This window comes from Heliangelus exortis, chromosome 3 (genome assembly GCF_036169615.1).
Source record: "Heliangelus exortis chromosome 3, bHelExo1.hap1, whole genome shotgun sequence".
In the NCBI taxonomy this organism is placed as follows: domain Eukaryota; kingdom Metazoa; phylum Chordata; class Aves; order Apodiformes; family Trochilidae; genus Heliangelus; species Heliangelus exortis.
In genome coordinates, this window is record NC_092424.1 from 67,447,622 (window position 1) to 67,475,071 (window position 27,450).

Sequence of the window (27,450 nt, forward strand, 5' to 3'; positions counted from 1 at the left end):
GTGGCAGCAATAAGTATTTCTATCAGACTTCCAGAGTCTCCAATAAATCAAGTAGCTTTGGTCAAGATTTCTACAGTAAGTACATGTCTTTAAATACTGGGATGTTCATATCAGCTGAAAAAAAAAACTTTTGTAGCTGACAAACATCCCCGGACTCATATATATCAGCTCTCAAGTTCTGACAAGTCCAAACCCCTATATAAATCCAAATACATGAAAGTTGTAGTTCCTAGCTAAATATAAATGTAGGTCAGTTTTATGTATTTTCTCTTTCAGTGTTTGTAGCTGAGCTGAGACAGGCAGAGAAAACTGCTGGTAGATCTCAAACTGAAACTAGATTTGGTTGCCAAGCCCCATTTATAAAACCATAACTACTTTCATCCTGCAACAGCATGCCTTTATTTTGGATGAAATAATTGCCATGTGAAGCATGCTTTAACTTCTAGAACAAAGATCCTGAGCAGCAAGTGTCCGTAAGCCCCACGGAAGGTCTTCAGAAGCTTCCCCGGCTCCGCAGCCGCTGGTGCCTGAGGAGGGGGCAGCCGATCAGCCGAGCTCTTCTCAGGCTTCTCCGTAGACCTTCTGGACCTTATTAGTTAACAGAAGAGGAAAAGAAAAAAAAAAAAATTAAAAAGTAAACTAAAGTTGTGCATAACTCCAGTGTCAAAAAAAAAGAAAAAAACCCCAACCTAACAAAACATCAAACAAAACCCAAAAGAACCCATTTGTGCTGTGGTCAAGACCCGACTACGTGACTCGTGCTTCAGGGGAGGCCCACGACGTGCCACGACTCGCACAGCACAGCAGCATGCTCAACATCTGCCTGCGCCCCGCACTCCGGTTCCGCGCAGACGGGCCGCACGGATGGTACCGGCTCCCGTCAGGCGGGAAACCCTCCCCGCTCACAAGCGGCGGAGCGGCGCGGCCCCGGTCGGTGCCACAGGGGGCGGGGCTGAGGGGAGTCATCGCGACTCACTCCCACGACGAGGAAGGTACGAGCCCACCAGCTGCCGGATGCGGGGGTCGGCCGGTGCTCTAGGGCTGCCTCTTGTTGCCGGCAGTACCATTACGGCCTCCCGTCCCCAAGGCACGGCTCCCAACCCCGCAGCCGCCATGAGGCCCCGGGCCCAGGGCTGGTTGGAAAGCACGGGGAGGGGGGCGGAACGGGGAGCCGTCACTCGGCGCATGCGCCAGACGGCTCCGCTGAAGGGCGGGGACAGAGCACGACGCCCGCCGGAGGGCCGTACCACTGCGCGGCGAGGGGGTGGGCAAATAAAAAAACTACATCCAAAAGTTTGCTTGTGAGGACTTCCAGCTGTTTATTTTTCTGAATGTGCGTGATACTCGGTGGTAAAGTAAAGGAAGAGCAGTCAAGAGCCCTTACTCGCTTGCACGCATCTTCTTCGCCTCCATCTCCCCGTCGCCACCCCCGGCGGCAGCAGATTGGGCGCGCCCCGCTTGCTCCCCCCACCCTCTGCCGGTGGTCGGGCCCGCTCGCTCTGCCCGTGGCCCGGCGTCGTGAGTTCCCGCTCTCCCGCGTCCGGCTCTTCCCGCCCCCCTTTCTCCCTCCTCCCGTGCCGGCTCAGCGCTCGCTTCGGCCTCCTGCTCCCTCCCCCTGGCCCCGGTGCGGCGGCCCTATGGCGTACAGTCAGGGTGGCGGCAAGAAGAAAGTCTGCTACTATTATGACGGTGAGCGGGGCCGGCGCGGGAGCATGTGTGTGAGTGGGGGGGAGTCCCCTTAAGGGCTGCCTGGGGCGGGCTGCCCTCGTCCCCTGCCATTATAGGTGCTCTCTCCCCTGCGGAGCGAGCCCCCATCCCTGCTCCGCGGAGACCTTGGCCGGGGATCCCCGCCGCCTCCACCCACGCCGCCGTACCCCGTTCCCGCCATCGGCCCTGCCCGCGTGGGGGCATAGGCTGAGGCCGTGGGGGCCACGGGACGAAGGGGAATGGGCAGCGAGCTTGGGTGGTGGTGGTGGGGTGTTGGAGCCAGGAGAGGTGTGGGTCAGGGAGCTGCCTGGCCTGCTGCGGAGCGGCTACCGGGCTTCGCGGTCGATGTTGTGTCTATTGTTTCTTTCCCCCTTCCCTCTTCCCCCCCCCCCCCCCCCCACCGCAACGCCCCGAAAAAAAAAAAAAAAAAAAAAAACAGAAAAAAAACCCAGAAAAGTTGGGACACTCCCCTCCATCCGCTAAGTACGGAGGCGGTGGAGTCGCTGCTGTGTCTGGCTCCTCCCCTTCCCCCCAAAAAAAAAAAAAAAAAAAAAAAAAAAAAAAAAAAAAAAAAAAAAAAGGCCAGGCCGTGTGTAGCTTCTGTACCTGGTGATTCTTGCGCTGAGGCCTTCGCCTTCCTCGGGCTCAAACATCGAGATCTGGGGAGCGTCTGTCTGTCTGTCTGTGTGTGTGTCTGTGTTTGGGGGGGTGGCATACACTCTGCCCCTCCCCAAACGAGCATGCATGAGAGCGGAGGTCCGGCAGGCTGGCACCAGCCTCTCTTCCAGCAGCACGGGAAAGTTGTGTGCGTAGCTGTTTAATAATAGTGATATTTGAGTTGCTTGCAGGCCCTACAAGTTCGCACGCTTGTCGGGGGAGGAGGCGGCGACTGCGGTCGCGGCGGAAAAGGACGCGACAGAGCTCAGTCGTGCTTAGTTAGATCCCGAATATTTTCTGCAACTTGCTTGGGGCTCTCTCTGGCCACAGGGAGAACTTTTAATTTTCTTCTTCCCAGTTTGCATTTGTTTTTCCTCTTTTGTACTGGGAGTGTGGACTCGTTGGTCAGACTAGTCGAGAGATTGATTGATAGATTGAATTATTTATTTATTTTAAATTGCCTCCTGTTGTAACAATCCTTTAAGTTGGCGTCTGAGATTAGTCTTGGCAGTAGCCGGGCAACGAAGGTTGAGGCTGTGTTGCCCAAGTGCTCTGTTTTTACCATTTTGGAAATGAAAATGAATGGCTAAACTCACTAAGATACCAAAGGCGTCTGCTGCTCTTAACAAATCTGCCATTCTGTAGAAATGGCAGACCTTGAGAGGCCTGTCTTGGCTTTTTTTTTTTTTTTTTTTTTTTACCACACTAAAGAAGGCAGAGTTGTGGTTGCCGCCCCCTTCTCTTTGTTGCTAGGTCTGGTTCTTTGTTCAGCCTGGAGGGGAAAGGAGGCCCCTGTTAGGGTAATTTTGGTGAGGCTGGGATCTTTTCCTTGCGCAGAGGAATCACTTTTTGCCTTGGTAAAAGGAAAACTGCATTGGTAGTTAAAAAGCTGCAAATGTTGGAGTTGGGTTTTTTTTTTTGGTTTTTGATTGTTTTTTTAAATCAATATGTTTTTGGGGGTTTTTTTGGTTTGGTTTGGTTTGGTTTTTTTGTTAAATAAAACCAAGCAGCTACAGTTACTAGTTCCTGGTGTATGTGATATTTGTTTTAATATCATCCCTGGATTTTGGTACTCATTCCTACTGTCAGGTTCCCTTAAGAGCCAAAAAGCTGTAGTAGTAAAGAGGGGGGTGAAATTGGAGGAGGGATAAGTCTCGAGGTGGCAGTATAATGGCGACTTAAGTGTGTTTGTAGCATATATCTTTCCTGAATATATAGACCAGGGTGAATGCAGTTAACAAAATGCAGATAGAGGAGCATCTGTTGTAAAAGTGATTTTAAAAAATGCTTTCTCTGTAACAGAAATGGAATGGCTTTGGAATGTTTTTGATACGTTAACTGCTGGGTTTGGCAACAAAAATTTTTAAACTTCTTTTGGAAACTGTTAATAGAAGAAATCTTAGAGTTAATATACCTATAATAAATATTTCTACTACTAATTGGTGGATCATCTGGCAATCCTGAGTACTGTGTAACTTTTGTACCAGCAGAATCTTCAATTAAAATGAGGGGACTCTTCAAGGCCATAAAAAATTAAAAACAAAAAAATACAGGTACCATAAGCACACTACTGAGGTAGTGGGATATTGCCCAGGATGTCATAACTGAAGTAAATGACAATTTTTTGTCATAATTGTCCCTCCATATCTACTTTCATTCTTTCTTTGAAAGTATACACTAAAAAGTGCTGAAAAATACTAGAAGCATGTATGTGCTTATCTGTTGAGAAGGAGTAAATTCCTAAATGCTTTTTGTGAAGCTCAATGTGATAATTATCTAAAGCTGAAATTGTCACTCATAAAGTTTTCTTGAAGTGTATTACTGTTAACATTTTCAGACAATAAACAGTTTTACTAGCTTTCACACTGCCTGAAACCAATAAACTTTGGGTAGAAAAAGCCTGATTCATTTTTCTGCAGTTTGTAGTAGACTTGTCAGCTGTATCTAGTTTGCAAAATCTATTTTGCTTGTGATCATGGTCAGGTGAGGAATTTAAGTTTGAGCTAGTATACTGTGTGAAGAACTAGAATTGTTCAAATTAAGGTACTTTTAGTTGTCTTGCCTAAAATGCTTTTAATAGATGCTTCCAAAATTAATTTATATATAACCATAGCTTAGCAAAGTGTGATGCTCACAATGACTGCTTGGAACCATACTAGATAAGGGAAGGTACTGTAGCTTTTATTTTAGTTTCTGACCATGAGTCTTCAGGCTGTTGTCAGGGTCTAGCAGCATATGGCTCAGGTAATTCAGTGGCCTCTTCCCAGATAGGTACATGTTGTGCAGCTGCCCAAAGCAATGAGGACAGGACCTGGGTGGCCTTTCCAACTCCGTGCTCCTGTGCAGCAAAGAAAAGTTCTAGAGAATCACATAGCAGCTACCATGGCTGCAGTTAATAAATCTATTTATTCCATGCCAGTGCATCAGCAGTATTGTTTAGATTGTTTGTGTGTAATCTAATGTGGGTGTTAAAAAGGCTCTACGTTCATGAAAAAAACTCAGAGATCTGCATTAGAATGTGGTTGGTTCCACCCAAAAAGACAAGACTAAACCTGTTTTAATAGACCAATGTGCTGCTATATTCAGACGTTGTTTAGTTGCATTAAGACTTAAGAGTTCGTCTTGGTTGCAGATGAAACTTTAAGTGAAGTGTGTTTCATGGGAATTCATCTATGCTTTGCACAGCAGTGGTTCCAAACACAGCAGTGGTATACGGTCTCTGGTCAGGGCTCAAACATTAGGACTTTGCTAGTCTTCTGCTCAATTCCTAATTGAAAAAAAAAAAAACAACAAAAAAACCCCAAGCCTCTAACCCTTCATATTCCAGTGCAGTAATTTTAGACCAGTTGGAATAGCTGTTTGTTTGACCTATCAGGTGTTTAGGATCTCTTTCCAAATTCATTTTTACCTGTGGTCACTTGTTAGTATTACAGAAGTTAATCTAAATGTGAATATCACTTTTAAGACTTTTTTTTTTTTTTTCCCCCATATGGTTTCCATTGTAGTAGTTAGGTTTTTGCACTTAGTGCTGTTCTGAAATACCTCATGGTTTCCTGGTAACCTTACTTAAAATAAGCAGAGGTCCCATCAGTGTACATGGCAGTTTATCTGTAGCAATGTAACTTACAGGTTACAACTTATGAAAAGAAATAAAATCCCTGTTCTGCCTCTTCAGGTAGTTAACACTGTTTTGTAATGGGTTAATTTGAAGGTATTAATCTTTTTATATATCTTAGTAACCATAGAGACTGACTTGCTTGTTGAGGAACATTGCTTTTGCTAGTCCCTGGTGCATTTTTCAGACATAATTGAAGTTCTTTGATATCTGTAGACCTTGAAGTTTTGGACAGAGAAGTGAGTGTCAAGTACTTACCTTTATTGAAAGAATCATGTGGGTTTATTTTTATTTAGGAATTCAGGCAAGTAGCTTGTATAAACTGAAAATTTATCATTTTTGTTTTTTTGTTTTTTTGTTTTTTTAATACATTTGAACCCAGAACATGACTGTGTGTAGCAACTTAATTTTCAGGTAGGTCTTCTGGTCATTTGTTGGTATTACGTTTCACATCACATGGTGAACAGTGCAGAATGGTAATCTTGCTAGCATTAAATTGGCACTTAATTTGTCTCGTTATAGTTAAGAACTCAAGTTTTCAGAGATTATGCTGTTACTTCTCAATGGTAGCCATTTAGATGATATTTTCACTTGTATAAAGCAGCACACTTCAGTCTTTGAAGCTTTGCTGTGACAGGTAAGGATTTGTCAACTATCTGCAGATACTACTTTGCATTTTTTCCCTCCATTTCCTCTTTCAGTTGCATTCTTTTCTTTTGCACTTTCCATGTACATCTGCACCGGTGAGTGATGTAAAATACGCTCATAAGACTTCCTGTATGATTTTTACCTTTGAATAGACAAGTTTGGGACCAGGGACTCATGCTACCTGCAGTACGGATCTTGTGCGGTTGGCCTCACTGTACCTGTTTCTCATACGTACCCATAGGCTCTAGTTAGAGTTAGTCTGGCACTAAGTGCAAAGCTTTTGGGCTCCATCAGTGGGGAGGTGTCCCATCCCTGCACACACTAGCTCTTGATACACCTTGCTTTTCTCCTTACCGTACTCCAGTCAGGCTGTGGTATATGAAGGAAATAAATCTAAGGGCTTCATGATCAGTGGATGAAGTGTTTGTACTAGGAGGGGTACCTTTTCCTTCATTGGGTGAAGGAGGAGAGACTTCAGATAACCACAGAATGAGGTACTCAAGATGTGTCCCCTTTGTGATGTGATGTTATATTGGCTGGAAGTCAAGGTGATAATGAAAAATGAGGAACCTCTTCCAGGCCTTTTCCTTCCTACCAACATTGCAACAGTCCCTTGAAATGTATGTCAGCTTTTTGTCCCCATGTTTGAATGTTGTTGGGTTTTTTAAGAGGTTTTGTTCCAAAACCCTTTTTTGTTACTGATGCTAACACCTGAAACATGTAAACGGTATTGCCTGTTACTGAAGTGTATTGTATTGATACCTATTGTTAGTCATTACTACAATTACTCCATTACAGAAGGAATTGTATATATTGGATTAAATAAGCTACCATTAAATTGAGAAGTTCTTTTTCTTTTAGAAGTTCTTCTTTCTGGTAAAAATAAAGAGAAGGTTAAATCATAGAATGGTTTGGAAGGGACCTTAAGGATCATGTAGTTCCAAACCCCCTGCCATGGGCAGGGATACCTCTCACTAGGCCAGATTGCTCCAAGCCCCGTCCAGCCTGGCCTTGAACACTTCCAGGGAGGGGGCAGCCGCAGCCTCCCTGGCCAGTCTATGCCAGTGTCTCACCACCCACACAGCAAATAATTTTTTCTAATACCCAGTCTAAATCTACCCTCTTCCAGCTTAAAACCATTACCCCTTGCAACATCAGTACGTGCCTTGTAAAAAGTCCCTCCACAGCTTTTCTGCAGTCCCTCTCAGGTATAGGAAGGTTGCTGTAAGGTCTTCCCAGGGCCTTCTGTTCTCCAGATTGAACAGTGCCAACTCACTCAACCTGCCTTCACTGGGGAGGTGCTCCAGCCCTCTGATCATCTTCATGGCCCTTCTCTGGACTTGCTTCAACAGCTCTATGTCCTTCTTGTGTTGTCTGTGTCAGAACTGGACAAACTACTCCTGGTGGGGTCTCAGAAGAATGGAATAGAGGGGGAGAATTGCCTTCCTCGACCTGCTTGCCACACTGTTTGCATGCTTTATTTATTTATTTAGCTATTAAGGGTGCATACACTGCAACGTATGCTATGTCGAATATGCTTAATTTTAAATCTGATTAGTTGATAATTGCAACATATCAAAAGTTATGTTGAAAGTATATTTGAGAAGCTTTTTAATTTTTTTTTTCTTTCTTTTACATAAGGGAAAAATAACAGATCTTGCATTTTACATGACGGAAAATAATTCTTAATTGTCTGCTACCTTGTCCATCAGCATTCTGAGCAGAATGTCAGTGATAGTGGCTGTACCAACTGAAGTAGTTAAAATTGAAATAACCTTTTTTTTAAAAAAAAGGAATCTCTACACATTCTTTTAAGCCTCAAATGCATTTTAAATTAAGTTTCCTCAAAAGCAGCATGTTACTTAAAGTTACTGTTGGTTTGTTTCTGAATTTTAAGCTCTTACTATCTTGAAGATTTGTAAACCTGGGATTTGGCAGTATCTCCATAAAACAGGATAGGGCTAGTAAATGGTCAGTTGTCATCATCCAGTCATTAGTTTCAGAGAGCCATGATACATCTTTTTAAGGCAGTATTTTGTAAAATGCTTTTGCTTTTTGCTGGCAGGAAGGAATGTGAGTATATTCTTTTAATACCTTTTGCTCTTGACGTGCCTATGACCAAAAATGAAGGCTTACAATAAGTATCTACAAGACTCAAGATCTTAATAACTGAAGTGCTGATCTTCTGCTTATGTACTTAAGTTAGGAGTAGGTCCAGGTTCTTCAAAGTTCTTAACTGAGTGCTAAAACTTGGTATTTCCATTGTTGTGGGATGGCCAAGAGCTAGGTGTTGAACAATTATTTTTCTAGATAACTTCATCTTATATTGTGTGAAGATATATCTCTTTTCCTAAGTGTTCTTTCTCTCCTTATTACTTTAAAAGCTGAAAGATGGATTTTAGAATGTTTTGAGACTTACAATCTTGTTGTAATTGATTTTCTTGGTAGTTGGTGATACTACTGCAAGCTGACGTTTTCCCTTCCTCCTGAGCGGAAGCTCATGCTGAAGAGGTGAAACTGCAGCTGCTTTGTAATGGTGCTTTTCTTTGCCTCTGACCAAAATTTGTAAAATAGTGTGACACTGTGGAAATAGTAGAAAATAGTCTTTACTGTGTTCCCTGGGGACAAGGCAAAGCACATTAGGAATATGAAAGACAAGTGAAAAATTCATGAATGTGAAGTTAATGAATCCTACCAGGAAACTTGGTCAAAAAGAAAAGAGGTGCTACTGCAAAGAGTAGTTATGGTATTTTCCAGCTGAGAGCCATTGACAGCTGGACGTGCCTTGTAGACTTGCGTTTCCAGAAATGCATGGACCACTAGTTCTTTGTAGAATGGTTTGTGTCTTGGTTTGTGTCAGTGTTCAAAGTGGAGATGTGTTTTCTAACCACCCAAGCTGGGGAGAAAACTTAACTAGCCCATGGTAGCACCCATTCTTTTCTTGGCAGTAAGTGTCAAATTTCTTACCTTAATTGTGTGTCTAGTTCTCCAGTCTGACAGATCCAGGATAATCTGGATTACAAAATTCTGTTAAACTCCTGTGGAACCATACCAGAAGGTGTCTGGGAAATGTTTGTGTAGGTGGGTGCAGCAATGGATCTGAAACTTAACTCTTGGAATATAGCCTCTAAGGTTAGTAGTTAAGGGCAGGCTGAGGATGGTATATTGAAATCAGCTCCTGCAAAAGGCATGTTTTCCTGTAGCCTCTGTTGTGGTATAATGTGGTAATGTCATCAGTAGTTTCTGCTCCCCTCTTAGTTGGCATTTTGCTTCCTATTACTTTATTCCTCAGTTCCTGCCCACTTTTTTCCTCACTCTTGATTTGCTCCCTTACTACTGTCTGCTGAGTGAAGGTGTTAGATTTGGCCTCTTTTTTGCCCCTGGTTCTAACATACAGCCTTTTATGGATGGTTAGTTTTCATCATGGCCTTCTGAAAGATACAGTAGTCCCTTCATAGGTGTGTGTGGGGGTCAGTTGTTTGTTTTGGTTGTTTAATCATTGTACCTGCTTTCTTCTGGGAATGATTCTTTTCAGCAGCAATAAAAAGTTGTTTTGTAATATAAATGGTTATTCATTTGTGTGATCTGACAGGTGATATCGGAAACTATTACTATGGACAGGGGCATCCGATGAAACCTCACAGGATCCGAATGACCCACAACTTGCTGCTAAATTACGGCTTGTACAGAAAAATGGAAATTTATGTGAGTATAAGCAGTAGGATGTCCACTGAAGCATTTTAAGTTATTTTTAAATGAGTTCATGTTTTCTATCAAAACTAAACGGAGAGAACTGAAAATTGAAAATACTTAGTGTATTCAGAACTCTCTTAGAAAAAAAGCAGTATTTTTTAATTGCAGTGAGGACTGCTGTTTGTTGTCCATATCTGGAAAAAGTGATGTAGAGCATCAGTAGAGACTTTTCACCAGTATTTATATGATTGGAAGAGTAAGGTGTTCTGGAGGGCACCGGTAACTGCACGAAGAATTAAGTTGTATACTAACAACAGAGTAGTCCGTAAAACTGCACTACTATCAGTTTCACTGTTCTCCCTTGAAAGTAGATGAGATTTTTTTTTTTTCAGTTGTCTGTTTATCCAATTGTCAGCTGATTTTGCAGAGATTATTTCTCTTACCTTTATCTTTTTATCAGCGACCTCACAAAGCTACTGCTGAGGAGATGACCAAGTACCATAGTGATGAATACATCAAATTTCTCCGTTCAATAAGGCCTGACAATATGTCTGAGTACAGCAAGCAAATGCAGAGATGTAAGTGCCAGCATTAGGCTCACTCTGTGTGTACATACTTTGATAGGTTAGCATTAAGGTTAGCTACGTTCACCAGTACAGTGTTATGAACATAGCTTTTGGTGTGGGTGGGTTAGAGAAATGCTGTAGCAAAAGTAACATGCTTGCCTTTAGCTACATTAATTTGGGTACTTTTCTATTAAAAGCAACCATTTTGGCAAAAATGTTCTTTAAGTTTGTGGAGGGATTTTTGCCTTCCCTTTCACAGGGTATATTCTACATGTAAAAGAATGTCTTATGTAGGCTTAATGCACAGATTAAAATTCAGTTGTGAGCTGCTCGCAAAAGTGTCTTAAAGTTTGTTCTAATGCAAAACTTTCTGAAAATGAATAGCTTTTAGAAGAGTAGAAGTAAAAACCAGTGTGAAAATGTATTTTAAGTCAATTAAACGAGTTACTCGTTCCAGTTGGAGGGAGATAGTAAAAATTGTACAATAACCACTGCTCACACTCTCTGTGAATTTGTTTCTTGAATTCTAGGAATAGGCTTAAAGTACTGCTAGGGATGCAGTTTAACATCTGTTATATCAATTTAAAAGGCAGTATTGTAACCCCTTTATGACTCCTTATTTTCAGCAAATTATTTTTCCAAGTTGTGCATTTCTTAGTGTGACCTATGTTAATCAGGAGTTCTTTAAAAAATCTCAAGACTGCCTAAATTCTTACTAAGAAGACAGAGCTGAGACAAAACTTCCTGTAAAAACGAATAAACCCTCTGATTTGGAGTCATCTTGGGTTATAAGGACTTAGTCATTTGGAGTCGTAAAAAATTAGCCTGATGGAATGAGGTGGGAGGAAAATAGTTAGAATGCTGAATGAACTATGCATTACAACTGTGTTTTATGCCTGCATATAATAATACAATGCAGTTGGAATGATGTTTTTGAAAAGAAATAAATTTCTTACACAGTTAATGTTGGAGAAGACTGTCCTGTATTTGATGGCCTGTTTGAGTTTTGTCAGCTGTCAACTGGAGGCTCTGTTGGTAAGTGCCAGCTATTTTTTAGCTTTATTAAGTTTGTTAGCAGGTTAAAACTTTGATAGTGTATTTAAAACTGAAACAAATATGAGTTTTGTTTAAATAAATAACAATTTTATATTAATTACTTGATAAATCTCTTATTTGACAGTTTGTATCTCGGTATTGTTATGAGATCAGATCTAGAACCAGCTTATTTTAAAAATCAAAATACTATTTCATCTAACAGATTTGGAGGCCTTCAGAAGTTTCTTACTGCATTTCTCTTGGTTTTTTTGTGTGTGTTTTTACAGCCGGGGCAGTAAAATTGAACAGACAGCAGACAGACATGGCTGTTAATTGGGCTGGAGGACTCCACCATGCCAAGAAATCAGAGGCATCTGGTTTCTGTTACGTCAATGATATCGTGCTTGCCATCCTTGAGTTACTGAAGTAAGTTTATAATGGAAACAAGATAAAATTATTGGCAGTGTCAAATTAAAGTATTTAAATGTTTAAAGGTACAAATTGTAATAATTATTTCAGTGAGTTTTCATAGCCCGTGTTGACCTTTCACGGTTTCAATGAAGAAAACTTCAACTTCTGCCAGGTTTAGCTTCAGCAAGAAGTTTAAACTAAAATATAGGCAAGTTGAAATTACAACTAATAGGAGATAGGTCGAAAACAGGTATTTAGAAGTACATCTTTATGCAGAGGATAGCAAACTTCTGGAACGTGCTGCTACAGGTGGCTGAAGGAAGCAGACAGCAATAGCAGATTTAAAAAAGAAGTGAGACATTACCGTGGCCAGGAGGTCAGTAAGTAGATTTTAAAAGATCCAAGCACTGATATACCCTGTAAAATGCCATGTGCTGTAATTCTAGCTAGCTGGTGAGGAAGTACTAGAGTAGCAGACATCAGAAAATGGACAAGTTTATATACTTCCAGTAAAAGTTAAGTTTCCTGTTGCTACTCGTGGGGACAGAACAGTGGGCTTAGAAGTACCAATGCCATGAGCCCTTGCAATAGTCATTATGCTCACAGTCAAATGCCCAGTTGGTTTCTCATCATGTCTGCTTGTTTCCTATCCTCTGAGTTGTTAATAAACCAAACTGGAATATTTAGGAAAGGTTATGCACTTAGCTTCCTTGGATTGCTACATGAGTTAATGTGGCTGTTATTAACAAATAATGAAACAACAGCTGTGCTGCTGTGACTATGAAGAAAAAAAAAACAACAAACAAATGAGAAGTAATGAAAAGGTGATCATATAAATTACCTACAAGCAGCAATGCTTCACTAAATTTTCAGATCTTGAGTGTTACTTGTACTGCTTCTGGGGGACTGTATCCCTTCTAATAAAACACTAATTTTTTACAAAAAATATTTTTTGGTATTTGACTCTTGTGAATGGAGCACCTTGAGCCTGCTAGTGAGGGATAGGGGAAAGCGGCTGTAAGTTGGATGTATTTTTTAAGATGGAAAAAGTGTCTAAGTAAATAAATAGTTGATTGTTAACATATTAAGACATTCATTTTAATGTAGAGCATGTATTCAGGATTTGTTTCTGCAACCTGAGAAAATTGATACAATTCTCTGTGGTCTAGCATGTGAAGGAAGAAACTTTCAAATAGCTATGGGTTATGTAAACATAAGAAACTATCCTGTTTAGTGTCTTGTTAAGCAAAAAAATCTTAGCCTGCCTGAGATTATGGTTGCTCAAACTTCCATTCTATAGCACTACGTAAAAGACAATGAAAGTGCATCCTCTGCTGTTAATAGACTTTGTTCCTTATTGAACAAAAAATAACAATCAAGGGATACTTAGTGATGCTTACAGTGCTCTTTCGCTTCAAACAACTGGTTTCTTTATTCATCTCAAGCAAACTAATCTGCAATTTGCATTATTTAAGGAAATGCTAAGCAGTATCATAATAATTGTATGTTGACAGCAAGTGTGATACATTTGGAAGTGAGAATGTGTGTCTTGACAAGTTGCAGAGGTGAAGAAGAAAAGTTGATGGAAAATACATATTTAAATTTATTTCTTGTGGGCCAATGGAACATGGGTTGTTCCTGCTTCTGCCACTATGCTGTGTGAAGCATGCACTAAGAAATGGTTCACTGTAGACTGTGTTGGTAATTATGGAGAAGGCAGAATGAAATCTGTGAAAGGGGTGAATTAGATGTCAGTGATAGAAAGTAGTGTGAACAGAACCATGACATATAGCTTCTACAGAGTGAAACATCTTGGGGGAAATACCATGTACATTACCCATTTAAATTACTTGTTTTAAATTACTTACTTTGAAGATGAACTTGTTTTCATTATTGTTCAAACTGTACTGAGAATTCTGAGCATACTGTCACTTCAATCAGAATTATCAAATGGATTTTACTGTTTGGTTGAGGGTTTTTTTTTTTAGGTTTTTCCTTGTTTTAAGTATCATTATATAACGTAATGGATAATGATTTCTGATACATTATTTTCTTTCTAGGTATCACCAAAGAGTGTTGTATATTGATATTGATATCCATCATGGTGATGGTGTTGAAGAAGCATTTTATACCACAGATCGTGTTATGACAGTATCATTCCATAAGTATGGTGAATATTTTCCTGGCACAGGGGACCTTAGGGTAAGGTTGAACATGAAGTATCATGAAGTGATAGATTCCCTCTTACTTTCTTCGTTACAGATACTCTTGTAGTACTAGCTTGCAATAACTATGTCCAGTAATAATATATAGCAGTAAGTTTTCAGAAAATATGTTAATCTAGGTTGACAAATTTGTTGAAGAACCTTAGAGGAAAAAAATATGGGGTGGTGGGGAAGTAAATTATTCTACATGAGAACACTTCCACTTCTGGATAGATTGCCTGGAATTTAATTCAAATATATAATTAGTTCTCTCAGATGGTGAAAATGTCTCTAGGAAGACATTGTGGTATATTTGTAATGATTATATTACAATTCTACACATGCAGTGGTAGTGGTGCTTCAAACAAAATGCAGCTTAGACTTGTTTATAAAGACAAGCTGTTGCAGAATTTGGCTTGAATTTTTTTTAAGGGTTAGATATCTTGGCTTTTTAGAAACAGCACTTCCCATTGACAGAGAAGTTTATGGATTCTTCACCTCACCACACCCAGGACAAAGAATTTAAAGATACACAGTTGAAAAAAATAGAAGAATACTGATTTTCACACATGCGGTGAAAAATAACTGGAGATCACATGGCTTCAAACTTAACTGGAATCTTAGAATAACTTTACACAGGAGCTTCAGTAGTCACAAAGCTTCAGATTAAACTTAAATTTACTGTGCTCTATTTACCTAGTAGTACAGTTTGCTTATTTTCAGATCATTTCTTATGTCATAAAGTGTGTTTCAAGTTCTCACGGTGCTCACTGCTGGAGAACTTTACATGCCCCACAACCAACAGTGTACGAAGTCTTACCATAGAATCATAGAATCTGCTGAGTTGGAAGGGACCCATCGGGATCATCAAGTCCAACTGTGTAGTACTAGCACAAGTCCCTGTGTAGGGCACCCCAAGAATCACACCATGTGCCTGAGAGCGTCATCCAAATGCTTCTTGAGCTCAGGCAGGCTTGGTGCTATAACTACAGCTCTGGGAGCCTGTTCCACTGCTCAGCCACCCTCTGGGTGAAAACTGTCCTTATATCTAACCTAAACTTCCCCCAGTACATCTTCCTACTATTCCCTCCAGTCCTGTCAGCAGTCACGAGGGAGAAGAGGTCAGTGCCTGCTCCTCCTCCACCTTCCCTAGTGAGGAAGCAGTAAGCTGTGATGGGGTGTCCCCTCAGTCTCCTCTAGGCTGAACAGACCAAGTGCCTTTAGCAGCTCCTCATAAGGTTTTCCTTCTAAACCTTTCACCAACCTCATAGCCCTCCTCTGGACACTCTAGTAGCTCTATGTCCTTTTTGTACTGTGGCACCCAAAACTGCACACAGTACTTATAATGGGGCTGCAGCAGTGCAGAGTAAAATTGCTAGCATGAGGGAGAGAGCATTGAGCTGTGAAGAACTATTATGTAAGTTGTAGAATCTCTGGCAAAGCTGAGAGTAGAACCCTTTTTCCTGGCTCTTCATATTTATTTTAAGTTAGTCATTCCTCATGTTAGACTCTTGTCCATTAGAACAAGAAATTGTTCCACTTCATAACTTGAAAGAATATTTCAAGTATTAGCTCTGATACTAATGAGGTCTAGCTTCAAGCTCTTGCATTAAACCTCTTTTTATCAGAGGCACTCCCAGGGTAAGTCACTCCTGTTATTAGCAACTTTGTTACATTAGTTTGTACATACAGTTAGTAATTATTTTTTTTTTAATTATAAACATTATTAAAATGTTGACCTAAAAAAACGCTGTGCTGTTAAAGAATTCCACTGTTTTCCTGCTGTCTTCAAATTGATTCAAGAGATGCACATATTTGTGTTTCTGCTAGAGTTCTCAGAATATCTGCTCCCCATTGTGCTGCTGCTGATGAATGATGGTAAATGGAGATTGAGCTTTAGATCAGTGGGGTGGTAAGCATTCATTTCAGTGTGATTGTTGGAGCTGAATGTTATTGCAGTTAGATTTTGTTGAAGTGAGTTCTAAGTTGATTTAGGTAGAAATCAGATCAGGCATTGCTTTCATGGATGTGGTTTAACTTGATTGGCCACAAGGTGGTAGTGGTGCTTCAAACAAAATGCAGCTTAGACTTGTTTGTAAAGACAAGCTATTGCAGAATTTGGCTTGAATTTTTTTTAAGGATTAGATATCTTGGCTTTTTAGAAACAGCACTTCCCGTTGACAGAGAAGTTTATGGATTCTTCGCCTCACCACACCCAGGACAAAGAATTTAAAGATACATAGTTGAAATAGAAGAATACTGATTTTCACAGCTTGCAAAGCTGATTGAACTAAAGGAGGGGCTAATTCTCTAAGAAGTCAGTGTTCCTTTTGGAGAGCAGTATTGTGCTGCTTGCTTCTGCTCAACTTTATCTGCCATTGCTGATTATTTACATCAACTTTGTTAATAAAGTCTTATCTTTGTTTATGTCAGTGGGCTCCATTCTAGCTTCTTTCTGCTCTTCAGTTAGTTGGTCTAGTTTGCTGATGAGGGTATGCTTTTTGACCTAGGAATAAAACATGCTACAGCAGATGGTTTTGTGATTGCAACTCCATCAACGTATCTGAATCTTCACAAAGTTTTATCCACAAAGTTGTATTACCATACCTGCATTTATGCTTTTTTTTTTTTACTGAAGATCCTGTGCAGTCTGAACTTCCAGTTACTTGACTTTCTACACATTTTTGATGCTAGCACTTGCCTTGTGCAAAGATAGGTCAGCTGCAACTAGTACTGCACAGATACCCAGCTTCTGTGAGGGAAATTTGATCTGTTGATGAATGGCCAATTAGCAGGATGCTGTATTGTTCCTTAAGTGTTTATAACTAGTGGAAGTATCAGTTACAAAAAACATCTGCTGAGTAGCTCAGGCTGGAAAACAATTACCCTGCTTAGTAGAAAATGGAGTGAAAGTTTGGGTTTGCTGTTTTAGGATGAGGTTAATGTAATGCCCTTTTTTTTTCTTGTTAAGTCTGGAAAGCAAAGCTTTCTGTCAACTCAGAAAAATGGGCATCTGAAAGTCTGGTTCATTTTGGGAAATTCTGGATAATTGTCACGTTCCAAATCATCCAGACATCTATTTAGTAGGGATCTTAAGTGTCACTAATCTTGTAGTACTATGAAATGTTAATAATGTGTTGCAAGGAAAAAAAAATATCAAGAAGTCAGCTGTTAACATTGTGCCTATGTTGCACGGGCTATTTGTCCCTGTGTCCATTTCCCCAGTCCTCTCAATAAAAGATCGTTCCTGGAAGTGACACATTCCTGTGTATTTGTTGCTAAGGGGGCTTTGTTCAGGAAGAGGAAAAAGCATGTGACTATCTCAGTAGCTGGCGTGGAGAGGTTTATTATTTGCATTACTTGGCTATCCTTCTGGTGACCTGGAGTTTTTCAAGGAGGTAGAACCTGAAGAGTGCTCTTTTTGCAGAGCTGCTGTTTGATAGTAGCTTACAGCCAAACCGAACAGGTTAAATCTTACTGTCTTGCACACTGTACCTTTGTTAACAGCAGAGAACTGTTCTCTGTTCTCTCAGTTGGATCAGTTTCTGTCTGTCTTGGTGATGAGGTAAAGGGAAGAAATGGGATGTCTAGCAAGCAGGGAACTTTAGGTTTTGAGCTGATCATCAAAACAGAAGTGAATAGATTTGAAGGTTATTCACTTTTTTTTTTTTTTTTTTTTTTTTTTTTTTTTGGCAAAGCATTTTTTCTTTTTATATATATTCATATATATATGTACATATATATGGTTTAGGAAGGCTGGTAACATAGATTACTACACTTCCTGCCTTGTCACCTTGTGGAACTGAGAATAAGCTGCAAGTTCATTTATTTTGTCTTAGAAGTCTCGCTTTCTTCGAGGACATCGATTAAATGGCTTAACTGTTTTCACCAGGCAAAATTGATCAGTTAGGTTTTGTGGGTTTGCTCTAAATCTTTGAGTGTACTTGCTGAAAATGTGTTCATGTAATACACTCCAAAATTATTCTATGGTAGAATGGAAATCAAGTAGGGTACTTCACCTCTTTGTCCATTGCAGTTTCCCTTGCAAATATCAATAATGGCACAAAATATCACATCAAACTTACATAGAGTTCTTTCTGTGATACCATCACATGCTTCTATGTTTGTAATGCAGCATTTGTCATCTTTGCTTCTAGGACATTGGTGCTGGAAAAGGCAAATACTATGCTGTCAACTTTCCAATGAGGGATGGTATAGATGATGAATCATATGGACAGATATTCAAACCAGTGAGTGCTTTTATTCTTGAAGCTCTCTGGAGAGATACCTATTTCATTTTGTGTATATATTTTCAACCTGTGAATTAACTTGCTCTTTTATATTGATTATAGATTATATCCAAAGTAATGGAGATGTATCAGCCCAGTGCTGTGGTATTACAGTGTGGAGCAGATTCACTGTCTGGTGACAGACTTGGATGCTTTAATCTTACTGTTAAAGGTAAGCAGAAGAGTGTGTGTTTGCTGCCTGTAGTATTTTTATTTAATAGAAACCTTCATCCCGGTTTTCAAGACACCAAGTGTATGATGAAGACTGAAATCGCAAAGATTTTGCTCAGTACTGTGGTTAATCACATTTTAGCTGTGCAAGGATGGCCAAAAGAAACCAAGAAGTTGCCTCTTTTTGCCCATCTAAAAAAAATAAACTTATTTTTCCATGTTCTTTCCAGCCACTCTAGTGCCCTTTCTTCAATGCATAGGCTTTCTGTAGCTGCAAAGCAATATCCTGGAATGGCAGGATGAAAACAGTCATCCTACTGCAATACATACCACAATGGCAATTAACAAAACTGATGGTTAACGTAGTAGGACAGTAGATATTAAATGTCAAATACATTGTTGGACTTAAAATAGGTATTACTGAAATGAGAATATTCACTGCAATGTTGAATTTATAGTGGTGTTTTTTATGATGTCTTATGTTAGCATACATTTTTATTTATAATTTATTTTCATATTACATTTCTACCCAAAAGCATGATTGTCAAAATTAGACCGAGATGAGAATTTAACAGATGTTATTATCATTATTCCTATTGTTATTATATTTTATTGTTACTTAAGTGGCAAGGTGTTAAACATGCTGAACTTTCACTAGGCCTTGAATCCAACCAATTTGAGTCATTAATTTTCTGGATTTTAGTTTTTTAAGTTTTCTTAATGAGGCAATTAGAGTTTTGTAGGCAACATAATGCAGTATACTATCTGTTGGGTCTGTGGTGTTTCAGGGCTCTTTTCTTGATTTGCACCAGGTGGCAAAGCTACTTCGGTTGCCCATACAGCTCAGATTTTTTTACATCTTACATATCTTGGAAACCAAGAGAGCTGCTGCCTCCTACAGATGCCTTTCAGTATGCTGTATCTCCCTGGAGTGTGTACTGTCTTGGCACCAGTTCACTGTGTAAGCAAGACTTAGCAACCTCTAATACAGGTTCAAATTTAAAAGTAGAATGGGCCGAGTACTGATTTGCTGTTTTTCCTTCCTCTTCCTTTTCATTTGACTGAGAAATTGTCCCTAGATTTGTTGCTATGTCTCGACATCAGTTATGAAAAGACAAAATGCATTCTAAGAGCATTTCAGAACAGCAGCAATAGACCGACCATCATGCACAGTTTCTGACAACTGGGGTGGACGAAGTTTATATTTTGTGCATTCTTTTTTATCTGTACATGTTGACTTCTTGTGAGGTTGTGCTTGGCTTGAGGGGGGAGACAGTTCTGTTTTGCTTGAATCTATTTAGTTCTTTCTTGCTAAGTGTGACTGTGTATGTCTGATGAAATAGTTCATTATGTATTTTTCTTCTTCATATATATTGTTACCTCTCTTTGTGTTTGACAGGTCATGCTAAATGTGTGGAAGTTGTAAAGACATTTAACTTGCCGTTGCTGATGTTAGGAGGAGGAGGATATACTATTCGTAATGTTGCTCGGTGCTGGACATATGAAACTGCTGTTGCCTTAGATTGTGAAATACCTAATGGTAAATATTATTTCTTAATAAAATATTAATTTGAGTATTAATCATAGCAAGGTTTAAGTGAATACATAGTGAATATTTCCATAGTTAAGTAATGCATCAGTTTAGAATGATCTATAGAAAGCTATTGTTAAGATTTAGCCAATAATTTTTTATTAGCTTATGCACTAAATTAACTTAAGCACTTGGAGCTTTTCTTAAGTGTTAGCAAAAGTATAAATTGGATCATTTTAATGAAAATTCAAAACATGTAATACTTGCAGAACCTTACTTGTAACTATTTTCAATATGAACGTCCCTATACCATCAGCATGGTAGAATACATTCTGTGTTTTGAGTGTAACAGGGTAGACCTGCATAAGTTGGACACTACAGACACAGTATTTACAAGTGAGTGCAAGTGTCCATTTTACACAGTAAAACATACTGTTTCTTCATTGTATCTGTGACTTGAAAGTAACTGTTAAAGTATATTCACAGAATTATCAGAGTTGGAAGGGACCTCTAGAGATCATCTAGTGCATCCCTCTCACTAAAGCAGGATCACCTTGACCACATTACACAGTACTGCATCCAGGCAGGTTTTGAGTATCTTCAGAAAAGGGGACTCCACAACCTCTCTGGGCAGCCTGTTCAGTGCCCTGTTACACTCATAGTAAAGAAACTTTTTCTTCTGTTAAAATGGAACTTGCTGTGCTCCAGCTTCTGCCTGTTGCCCCTCATCCTGTCACTGGGAACTATTGAGAAGAGTCTGGCTCCATCTGCCTTGCACACACCCTTTAGATCCTTGTAGACATTACCAAGATCTCCACTAAGCCTTCTCATCTCCAGGCTAGAGAGTCTTAGGTCTTTCAGCCTTTTATTGAAGTATATTTTATACTTCTTATTGAAGTATATTGCCTTCCATTCGTCCATTTTACTCAATGTAACTATACAAGCTATCTTAAAAAAACTGAAAATGAAAAAAATGATAGCAATAGTAGGCAACTTTTCAGAAGTTGAATAGTGAAGTTATTTCTCTGAGGAAGATCCCCAAAGAGCCTGCATTCCTTTTACTCCTAGCCAAATACAACTCTGGACATGCTTTTTAATGCCTTTTTATAAAATTGGTATTTGGAGTGATTTGTTGCACATCAGCCATGGCAGTTCTCATTTTGGACTGCAACTTTTGCTGATAACCTTTTGCTCTTCGTGTATCTCTTGCTGCATGCATAGTGTTTCCCTCTGACTTCAGTAGCATGCTGTTGTCAGTGAGAAAAGAATATTTGGACTGTACCTTTCAAGATGTAGAATTTTTATCTTGCATTTCAATATAGTCTTTCCCAGACAGAGCTTTTAATAAGATACTAGTATTTCTTAAGTTTGGGACGTTTTTTCCATTAGCATATCCCACTCAATGCATATGTTGGAAGTTGGGTTTTTTTATTTTATTAACATTCTTGTTATCTTTGCAGAATCCCTGTCATCTTTAATCTGTTCTGAGAAAGAACAGGGCATTTTGAAATGTTTCAATAGCAAGTTATGCTTCCTGTCTCCTTTCTATTCATCTAATAAGATCACTTACCCTGTAATAATCCTAAATGAAGAAACAAGACAAAGAGTTCAATTAGAAATGGATTTCAGTGTCTTTTCTTGAAGGGCTCTGGGGTTTTTTAGGTATCTTTTACTTTATCTGAAGATATATCTGAAGATATCTTCTGAAGATGGTCATATTGAAATAAAACACTATTGTTTTCCTGGATATGAAGTCTTCACTGACTTCATTTTTGGGATTACATATTCCACTCGGGAGACCATTGTCTGTGAAAAAAAAATATAAAAAGCAATGGGGATGAGGAGAGTGGACAGACAAGGGCATCACTGAACTAATGCACAGTGCTTATCATGGATATTCAGCTATCCGTGATCTTCAGCCTATTAATATAACGTACTTTATAGTTCACTGAAGGAATAGTTTGAGTGGCTCTCTTTAAATCTTTCAAACTTCATTAACTTTTGAATCAGTTGTAAGAAATTATCTATCAATTGATCTGTATTTTGCAGAAGTAACATTTTTAATTCTTTTACTGAATTTGTGTGTGTTGTTGCAGTGTATGTTTTAACATGATGACACTAGAACTTTCTCTTGCTCTTTGCATTTTGCCAACAAATGTAAATTCAAGTATTGAATAATTTAGAGGAAAAACTGAACAGTTCAGGCAGTACTTTAAATGTTATTGCTTACCTAAATACTTCAGGCTTGATGGTTCCCTGATTAAAATCCTGTTAAAAATACTGTTGTATTTAAAATGTTTAAGATCCTTGGGTCACAAAGATGTGTTTTGGTTTGTAGAGCTGCCATATAATGACTACTTTGAGTATTTTGGACCAGACTTCAAGCTTCATATTAGTCCTTCAAATATGACTAATCAGAATACACCAGAGTATATGGAAAAGATCAAGTAAGTGATTACCTTATCTGCCAAGTAGGTCACGTAGATTATATTTCTCCAAAGGTTTAATTGTCAGGCAGTTTTGAAAACTGTATGCCTTTCTTTGTTACACATTAAAATAAGTGCTGAATAGATCTGACATATTTTTCATTTCTGTCTGTAGAGGTGCTCCTTAAAAGTCTGTTCCTTGCAACAGCATATAAGCTTATGAAGTCCTATGATTATAATAAGCAATTTAAGACAGATTGGATATTTACTTTTTCCAGCAACTAAAGAGATTACTGGTTTATTTGGCTTCCCATTCTAATTTTGTAGAGTTTATCCCATCAGGAAAGAAACTGGTGTGCTGTCATGATTGGGACTTCTAATTCTCAGCTCCATGTCTAAACGTGAGCTGACATTGTCATTCTTTGTAGCTGGCAGCTATGAAAATAAAAATCATGTGAGCTTCGCCATCCAAAACTGCAGAAAGATAGTGGTATGTGTGCTGGCAATTGAGTGAGTGTGGTTTGGCAAATCCACAAAGTGTGAGAAGTGCCCATTTTCAAGCTATATTAAGTGTGTCTTTTTAGTCTGTGCCTCCTCTGGTATTTAGTTTATTCCTCCTCACATCCTGAATTGATTGTAAACAAATATTTTACTTTGGGGATGGAGCCACCCATACATACAGTCAATTCTGTACTGCACTGATAGGAGATAAGTGGTTAGCCTCAAGAGCTTGTTGCTTACAAGGCTTGTCCCCCCTCTGGGTTTAAAAGATTAAATCTCTACATAGAATATAACAGGATGCTAACAATACATAGGAATTCTTAGTTGCTAAAATTATTTGAATAAAGAGGTGAAGCTAGGTGCATAAGTCTGCCAGTACTACTGTAACTTGTAAAACTGACAAATTGTAAAATTCTCCTGAACAGTGAAAACACCAATTTTTGAAGTGATTAGTGTATAGACTTTGCTCATAGCACAGGTATATAAATCACAGTCAAATAAAAGAGTTTTAGTTAGTAATAATGGGCCAAGGGAAAGACACCTATTTTTCATTGATGCAATTGTACAAAGTTTATCTGTAGTAATACTACTCCAGCTGGTGATCTGCCAAGCTGATTGCTGTATATTGCGTATTGTTGAACTTCCGTGGTGCAATTAGGCTGCAAAACTTACTTGCTTTTTTTTAATTATTAATATTTTTTAAAAGAAACAATGACTCCGAAGCAAAGCAGGTTAACTTCGAATGCAGGTTTTTCAGAATTAAATACAGAATCCAAGGTAATTCTATTTCTGTGTATCAATAACTTCCCCTGTCTGTCACAGGCAACGCTTATTTGAAAACCTGCGCATGTTACCTCACGCACCTGGAGTACAGATGCAGGCCATTCCTGAGGATGCTGTTCATGAAGACAGTGGAGATGAGGATGGAGAAGATCCAGACAAGCGCATTTCAAGTAACAAATATGTTTCCATGATAGAGCTTGTCCAAGTAGAGTCGCCTTAGAAATAGTTCCTCAGAACCTTGTTCCTGGTAGTATTGCATGATTGGCGGTTTTATTTCCTGATTAAAAAAAAATGTTGCCACTGGTCTGCCAGTTTTGCTGTACTTAATGTGGGTGGCATCTGTGCACAAATCTGAACCCGTTAAAGGGTTCTAAAGAGGTGCTGAAAAAAACATGGCGTTTTTGCATCTTACAAAACAGCCTGGCTATTTCAAGTTTAAAATAGACTTTCCAGAAGTCTCAGTTGAATTGTGTAACTGAAGATATACAGGACCTAGCTTCTACCTTCTGCTATTCACAAAAAGAGTAATGTTCCCTATTGATGCAAAGTGAGATACTGTGTATTAAGAAAAATATTCTATTTGGCTTTTTTGTTGTGAGAGAGATTTTTCCGGACCTGCAACATTACACTTCACTTTATTACTGTTGGCCTTGGTGCAGGTAATGAGCTGTTCTTCAGCTCTAGCTATGAGCTTCCTGCTCCATTTTTTCTGATGATTGAAGAAACTCTATAACCTCTTCCCAGTGCACTGTCTGTTTTCTGAATTATTGAAGCAACAATGTTTTCTCCTGTGATTTAGTTTTCAGGATTTGAAATTCATTTTATACATGTTAAATTACACCCCTCCTCTTCCTATGTCTCTGTTAAGCTGTTTTTCAAAAGTCATTATGACAGTCCTAGAATATCTTGAAAGATAGTACTTTTATCAATAATTTAGTTCGTTGGCATCAAATTATGATAGTGTATTATTACTTAATTTGATAGTTCTTTATTATGTTAAGCCTATTGTAGTTGGACTGCATTCTTAAATGTTTTCATAACTCTGAATCCCAGTTCGAGCATCTGATAAGCGCATAGCCTGTGATGAAGAATTTTCAGATTCTGAAGATGAAGGGGAAGGTGGACGGCGGAATGTTGCAGATCATAAGAAAGGGGCAAAGAAAGCCAGGATAGAGGAAGACAAAAAAGAGACTGAGGACAAAAAACCAGGTAGGACTCTGTGATTTCATCCTGTATTTTAGAACTGCAAAGATAATTTTTTCCAGGGGAAAGATACACTTTTTGTTAACAGTTAATTAGCTGTTGGGGTGATGATTTTTTTTTTCCATGATAATCAAACCATTTATTTTAAATTAGTCCGTTTCCTAGATACATCTGTTCACACTGGAATAATGTTGTCAGCCAAGGGTTATTTTTGCTTCTGCACAAGCTTGAAATCTTAGAGCCAGGGATTTGTATAGTTTAATGAAAACAGGGAGAAAGAGGACTCTTGATTTAAATGTGTTGGACAAAGAGTTTGTTCCTGTTTGCATAAGTGGCGTGAGCCAACTGTTCTTCTCTGAAACAGAACCTAGGTAGGGTTCTGAGTACAGTGTAATTCCAAGGGCTCTTGACTCTTCTAAGAAGAGACAACATCTTAAGGCTGCAAAACTACCACATTACGCTCAGGGGAAATCCAGATCTCATTCCTGCATATCATCAATGTGACCAGTCAAGAGAGAGTTGCCTTGAAGTACTTTGAATCACTTGGCGTCATGCTCAGGTCACTTCTTCAATATGGATGTGTTTAACACTATGTTTATATGTAACCAGTACCTTTTTTTAAAAACTAGTTGCCCCCGGCTAGCAGTATGCACACAAAATATAAAACAAGCTTTTTTCTTCTGTAGTCTTACAGTTTTCTTGCATCTTTTAGTGTATTTTAAATCTTGTTATTTTTCAGATGTTAAGGAGGAGGATAAATCCAAGGACAGCAGTGGTGAAAAGACAGATGCCAAAGGGTAAGCCCTAATTAATTAATGAATGTCACCTTTTTAAAGGGTGTTTATTATTCTAAAATACTATAAAGTATCAATTTCTGTAGAGATCACTTTCAGTTCCTTGTAATATTTAATATTAGGACTCATGACAATAATAATTCAAAACAGCATTTCTAAAAGGTAATTGAAAAAATGAAACAGCTCAACAGTTTTTTTCCTTTTACAGAGCAAAATCAGAACAGCTCAGCAATCCTTGAACAAAAGATAGACTCCCATCAGTTGCAGAACATAATACTAGAGTTGGAGAATACCTAAAAGAAGAAAAGTTTTCTTATTGAGAGAGACTGCTGATTTCTTTTTGTACTATTTGGCATGGACTGTATTTATTTTCAAACGGCTTTGTTCTGGTTTTTGGCAAGTTGTATTGTGAGTTTTCTAATTATGAGGCAGAAATTCCTTTCTTCACCATGCTTTATGTAATAGTATTTAAAAATGGATGTGAGTTATTATGTTAAATGTCTAAACTGATCTATTAAAGTAATTTGCCTTTCCTGAGCTGATTTTACCTTTTTTGTAATTTTATCTTTATTAAAAAAAAAATTGTACTTGGTTGTCCTTTGTCTTGTCATTGAACTACAAAGAGGAAAAGCTCCATAGAAACTAGGCAGACTTGTACTTAATCTACAAGTAGCTAATGGATTTAAGTGGGCAAACACACAAGCTGAACTGTGTGTTCATTGACTTCACACATTTTGGTGCATGCTGCATGAGCTGCAAACAAATGCATATGAATATGAGATGTGAGGTTTGAACAGGCTGATGGGGTGAATGGGTTGGAATAAGGTGGTTGTATGAACTCACTTCAATGTTAAAGGTTTAAAGTTCTGCAGTCACATGCCTTGTGCTGTTGAATCTTTCCTACCATCAGTATCTACCCAGAAGACTGATCATTTGCCATTCATGGAATTTGTATATGGTCATGTTTCAGACCTTGTGAGATAGGAAGCAAAAGTTTCGATTTAAATTGCATCCTATTCTGAGGTTTTTTTCTCTACAACCATGAGCAACATAAAACTTTGTCCCCTTTAGAAGGGGAAGATTTTTATTGCGCTTCATTAGTTAGTTCTCGTGCCTAAATTGAAACTGAGACCTGAGTACATGCATTCCTTTTTTTCCCTCTGTCTACAACAGTTGACTTAAAGTCAAAATTTAATAAAATGCACAAAATCAGGTGTCAAAGACTTCTGAGCAGAGAGCACAGCAGCTTCTAGTTTTTCCTTTTCATTAAAAAAAAAATAAAATGTCTTAATCCTTTTTCTAAATTACTCTTAGTAAAATTAGGGGATTGTTATGGCCTACTCTCTTCCACGTGGACTCTTGGTTAGATTCATAAGAGAAATTTGTAGGTGTGCAGGGAGAGATATGATGGGATTTTTTAACACCTGTGTATTAGTACTGTGTTCTTTCAGGAAAGCAGACATAAGATTTCTGTGCAGGACTGTGTTGAAAAATCTAATTTCAATTTTTTGCTGCAGTTCCGTCAAGCTGATCTGTGCTTCCTTAACAGATATTTGCATAACAATCTATTTTAATAGTAAATTTGCCAGGTGTTGGCTGACATATGGCTACAGAAAAGCATTACAGTTCAGTTTTACAAAGAGTAGTGTGATGTATTAATTGCCTACTTCAAGTCCTTGATACCTTTTTGACTGAAGTTTAACAAGAAGATAGTAA

The 27,450-nt window shown here is 38.8% G+C and overlaps 1 protein-coding gene across 3 annotated transcripts; it reads left to right on the plus strand.

The window, feature by feature from the left end:
* Nucleotides 1–1,154: 1,154 nt before the first annotated feature.
* On the plus strand, nucleotides 1,155–26,321 carry HDAC2 (histone deacetylase 2). Of its 3 annotated transcripts, none has more exons than XM_071741129.1 (14): nucleotides 1,155–1,264; nucleotides 9,720–9,832; nucleotides 10,281–10,398; nucleotides 11,347–11,421; nucleotides 11,709–11,847; nucleotides 13,893–14,034; nucleotides 18,194–18,286; nucleotides 18,389–18,497; nucleotides 19,896–20,036; nucleotides 22,366–22,474; nucleotides 23,777–23,907; nucleotides 24,791–24,946; nucleotides 25,680–25,737; nucleotides 25,943–26,321. In XM_071741129.1, the coding sequence occupies exons 1-14, from the start codon at nucleotides 1,186–1,188 to the stop codon at nucleotides 25,971–25,973; spliced, it is 1,494 nt and encodes a 497-aa protein (XP_071597230.1). In that variant the 5' UTR covers nucleotides 1,155–1,185; the 3' UTR covers nucleotides 25,974–26,321. The 3 variants fall into 3 exon arrangements, with proteins under 3 accessions (XP_071597230.1, XP_071597229.1, XP_071597231.1); XM_071741128.1 differs by lacking the exon at nucleotides 1,155–1,264 and adding an exon at nucleotides 1,463–1,689; XM_071741130.1 differs by lacking the exon at nucleotides 1,155–1,264 and adding an exon at nucleotides 2,417–2,512.
* The last annotated feature ends 1,129 nt before the right edge of the window (nucleotides 26,322–27,450 follow it).